The sequence below is a fragment of the Nematolebias whitei genome, chromosome 14 (genome assembly GCF_014905685.2).
Source record: "Nematolebias whitei isolate Nwh7 chromosome 14, NemWhi1, whole genome shotgun sequence".
NCBI classification, from domain to species: Eukaryota; Metazoa; Chordata; class Actinopteri; order Cyprinodontiformes; family Rivulidae; genus Nematolebias; species Nematolebias whitei.
Window position 1 is genome coordinate 3,916,174 of NC_056511.1, and position 3,677 is coordinate 3,919,850.

The 3,677-nt window shown below is 46.2% G+C and overlaps 1 protein-coding gene across 1 annotated transcript in view; it reads left to right on the top strand.

Moving 5' to 3' along the window:
• si:dkeyp-23e4.3 (rho GTPase-activating protein 7) overlaps positions 1 to 3,269 on the top strand; it is a 19,254-nt gene extending 15,985 nt beyond the window's left edge. Inside the window, exons 14-18 of the mRNA XM_037687769.1 lie at positions 578 to 692; positions 756 to 965; positions 1,045 to 1,259; positions 1,361 to 1,534; positions 2,759 to 3,269. Coding sequence (XP_037543697.1) covers positions 578 to 692; positions 756 to 965; positions 1,045 to 1,259; positions 1,361 to 1,534; positions 2,759 to 2,867 — 823 coding nt within the window. The 3' untranslated portion in view covers positions 2,868 to 3,269. The remainder of the gene's footprint in view (positions 1 to 577; positions 693 to 755; positions 966 to 1,044; positions 1,260 to 1,360; positions 1,535 to 2,758) is intronic.
• Positions 3,270 to 3,677: the final 408 nt, after the last annotated feature.

Below are 3,677 nucleotides of genomic sequence, written 5' to 3' on the forward strand. Positions count from 1 at the left end.
CTGGATGAAGGGTGGGGGCCCAGGATGCAGCTGGATGAAGGGTGGGGACCCAGGATGCAGCTGGATGAAGGGTGGGGAGCCAGTTTTAGGTGACGGCACCATCCACGGGTTTCCATCCGACCTCGGATTCACCCAGGAAAGAATTTCAGCTAAAAAACAACGAGATCAAACAATAAAATATAAAATATAATAATTAGGCCGGTGTTTGCATGAAACTGATCAAAGATCACATTTTTAACTGAACTGTTTGCGGTTGGATAAATTAAAGCTCTTAATGAGTCTTAAATTAAGTTTAATTAGTTAAATTAGTTAAGTTTATTGGATCACAAACAGTGTTTAAATTAAAAACCAGAATAAAATAATTCAGTTATAATCTGAATTAAACATTTTAGTTTAGCAGATTTTATTTTAAACGTTTTATTTCTTTAATCTGGAAAACAAACTTGGTCCTCCTGCAGGAACCGGAGGTCCGAACCAGTTCTGGTGTGAGTTTGTATTTCTGAGTCTGGAGGCGTTAAAGTTCTGCTCCAGAGTCCGGTCCGACAGCCCAGGATAACGTCCCATATTCTTCCTGCAGGTCCGGTCACAGGAAGTCCAGCCGGGCCCGTCCGGACCAGCGGGACCTCAGTGAGACCCTGGCTGCCACCCAGGGCCTGGCCAACATGATCAGCGAGGCTCAGAGACTCTTCCAGGTAACCTTTGACCTCCTCAGGTCCAAAACCAGGAGACATTCAGGAACAGAACCTTCTCTGCAGCTCCCAGAGTTCTGGCCCAGTCAGAGTCCAAACGGTGCAGGACCCACAGAAGAGGCGCGGTCCAGTCAGGATGGAGGTGACGAGGACAGACGGAACCGGCTGCAGCTGAGCACCCAGCAGCTCCTGAAGGAGGCCCAGGAGGAGGACTGGGAAGACCACCTGGGTCCAGGGCCTGTGGAGCTGGCCTTTAAGAAGGTGAGCACACGAGGGGTTCTGACCCGGTTTGCAGCACAGGTCAGTTTCCTGATGAGGAGCAGAGGGACAGAATGATGAGTCTGTTTGTCCCCAGGTGGACGGCTGTCCTCTGGGAACATGGCGAGGCTCCGTGGACGTGGACGCTCCTCAGCAGGAGCTGCTCCTCCGGCTGCTGAGGGAGCAGCGTCTGTGGGAGGAGAACCTGCGGCACGCCGCCGTCCTCCACACCCTGTCCGAGGACACCGAGGTGTACCGCTGCGTCCTCCAGGGCCAGGGCTCGCAGCCCCCCCAGGACCACCTGCTGCTCAGGTACCGAGGACGATGCCGGACGTCCCTGAGCTCGTCCTGTCCTCCAGAACCGGGCCGCAGCGCTCACACATAAATACTTTGACTCTTGTCCCCCTGACCAGAACCTGGCAGCCGAACCCGTCTTCTGGACCGCTGTACCTGTCCTCCGTATCCACGGAGCACCCCGAGGTTCAGGTGGAGGGGGTCCGGGTTCACGTCCACGCCTGCCTCTACCTGCTGGAGCCCACAGGAACCACCAAGACCCGACTGACGCACCTCTGTAGAACCGATTCCAGGTCAGAACTTCAAACCAGGTTTCAATAAAACGGATCAGCAGCGAAGTAATAACCTGTTAATAATATTATTAACAAGTTATTATCATAATAACCTGTTAATAATAATATTAACAGGTTATTATCATGATAATAACCTGTTAATATTATTATTAACAGGTTATTATCATGATAATAACTTGTTAATAATATTATTAACAGGTTATTATCATGATGATAACCTGTTAATAATATTATTAACAGGTTATTATCATGACAACAACAAAACCATAATGAACTAATTTTTACGATACAGAAGTCTTGAAGTCTTGGTCGTGGACCAGGGTCAGCTGCCACACCAGAGTTTATTCAGTCGACTTTGATCATGAGATGTTTTGTTTAACGCACATTATTTAGCCACTTCTTTTTTGTAAACATAAAAAAAATCTAATGTTTTGCCTCAAGAGCTGGAGTCAGTTCCAGTTTTAGTTTAGATTAAAAAACATCTTACCTGCTGTAGTTGTCTGGTCTGAACGGGACAAAGTTCTTCCAGCAGGAAGTGCTACAGCGAGCTGCTGTAAATCTAAAAAAGTTTCGTCTTCTGGACGAGTTCAAACGATTGTAGAAACATTTCGAAAGACTTCTCCAGTCTGAGGAGCTGTGACGAGGTGCTTCTTATAAGACTAAGCTGAATACAGCGCCTCGTCCAGAGGACCCGACTTCTTCTACCTGGATTATGGAGCTCAGAACTTTTTGAGCTGCTGTCCAGTTCATAAAATGTTTGCAGCCATTAACATTTATCTACAGCAGGTAAGATACTGACCATTCTGATTAGACTGGAACAGTTCTGGACCCAGAGGGTCCAGTACTGACTCGTCTGGTCATATTAGACGTGTTGCAGCCTTGGTTCTGATTCAAGGAGTTTACCAGACCGGACCAAGTTCTGTGAGAAAGTCTTGATCCAGTCCTGTAAATATCTCAAACTGGTTTTGATCCAAAGTTCTTCCACTCAGTTAAACTAAAAGGTTTTAAGAACCATTTCTCTGAAAATGAGTGGAACATCACAGAAAGACCGTCAGAACCCCTGAAGTACCACGGGCCAGAACCACTTTATAAGAGGATCTGGCTGCTTGGGGGTTTAAGAAGAGATTTGGATCAGAACTTCTGTTCAAACATCAGAGCTCCACATATCTGCAGTTTGTTCTCAGGTGTGTTTGACCCTTTTAACCCGGTTCTGGTCCATTTCAGGGGTCGGTCTCAGGACTGGTACAGCAGAGTGAGTGGACACCTTCTGGCCTCCGGTCTGTTGGCGATCAGAGATTCCTTCAGAACCGACTCCAAAGAAACCAAAGTCTGAGAAGAAAAAACACCAACCAGAACTCTTCCATGGAGGCCGAGAGGAACCAGAGGAGAAGGACCGGGTCACAGAGGGGAACCGGACCAGAACTTCAGAGGAGAAGGACCGGGCCACAGAGGGGAACCGGGCCACAGAGGGGAACCGGACCAGAACTTCAGAGGAGAGACCGGGTCACAGAAACTCTGAAAGAAGTCAAGTCAACTTTATTTATAGAGCACATTTAAAACAGAACCTGTTAACAAAGTGCTCAACAACAACAACAACAACAACAACAATCAATGGGAGTAAAATTAAAAAGAAACAGGAAGGACGTCGAGTCTGCGGCGAACGAAAGGAGCAGCTGAAAGAAAAACAGAACTTTACAAAATGTCGCCGCTCTTTGATGTATAATTACTGTGACGCTGGGCGAGCGTGTAACATTACCCTCATGTTTAAATGACTAATTATGAGTTATTCATGTCTAAATACTGAAGCGTTGCAGTTAATAAATTACCACTCCGGGTCCGTTTGTTACACAATATTTGTTTCAATTACATATAAATGTGTGTATTTGTACTGTCTACCTCTGGCTAACTGCAGGATCTTTGTACAAACCTAAAAATAAAATTTAATCCAGAAATTTATCTGCCAGCTTTCTGAAAACGTGTGAATTTTTATTTTTGTGCCAAACTGTAAATTAAAACGTTACATTCTGAAGCCAGATTATTAATCTCAGAGGAAACCACGACGAGGAGATTAAAGTCACAGGCTGTTCCTCTGAAAGGCAGACATTTACAGCCCGAGGTCAAAGGTCAAACACTGAGTGTGACT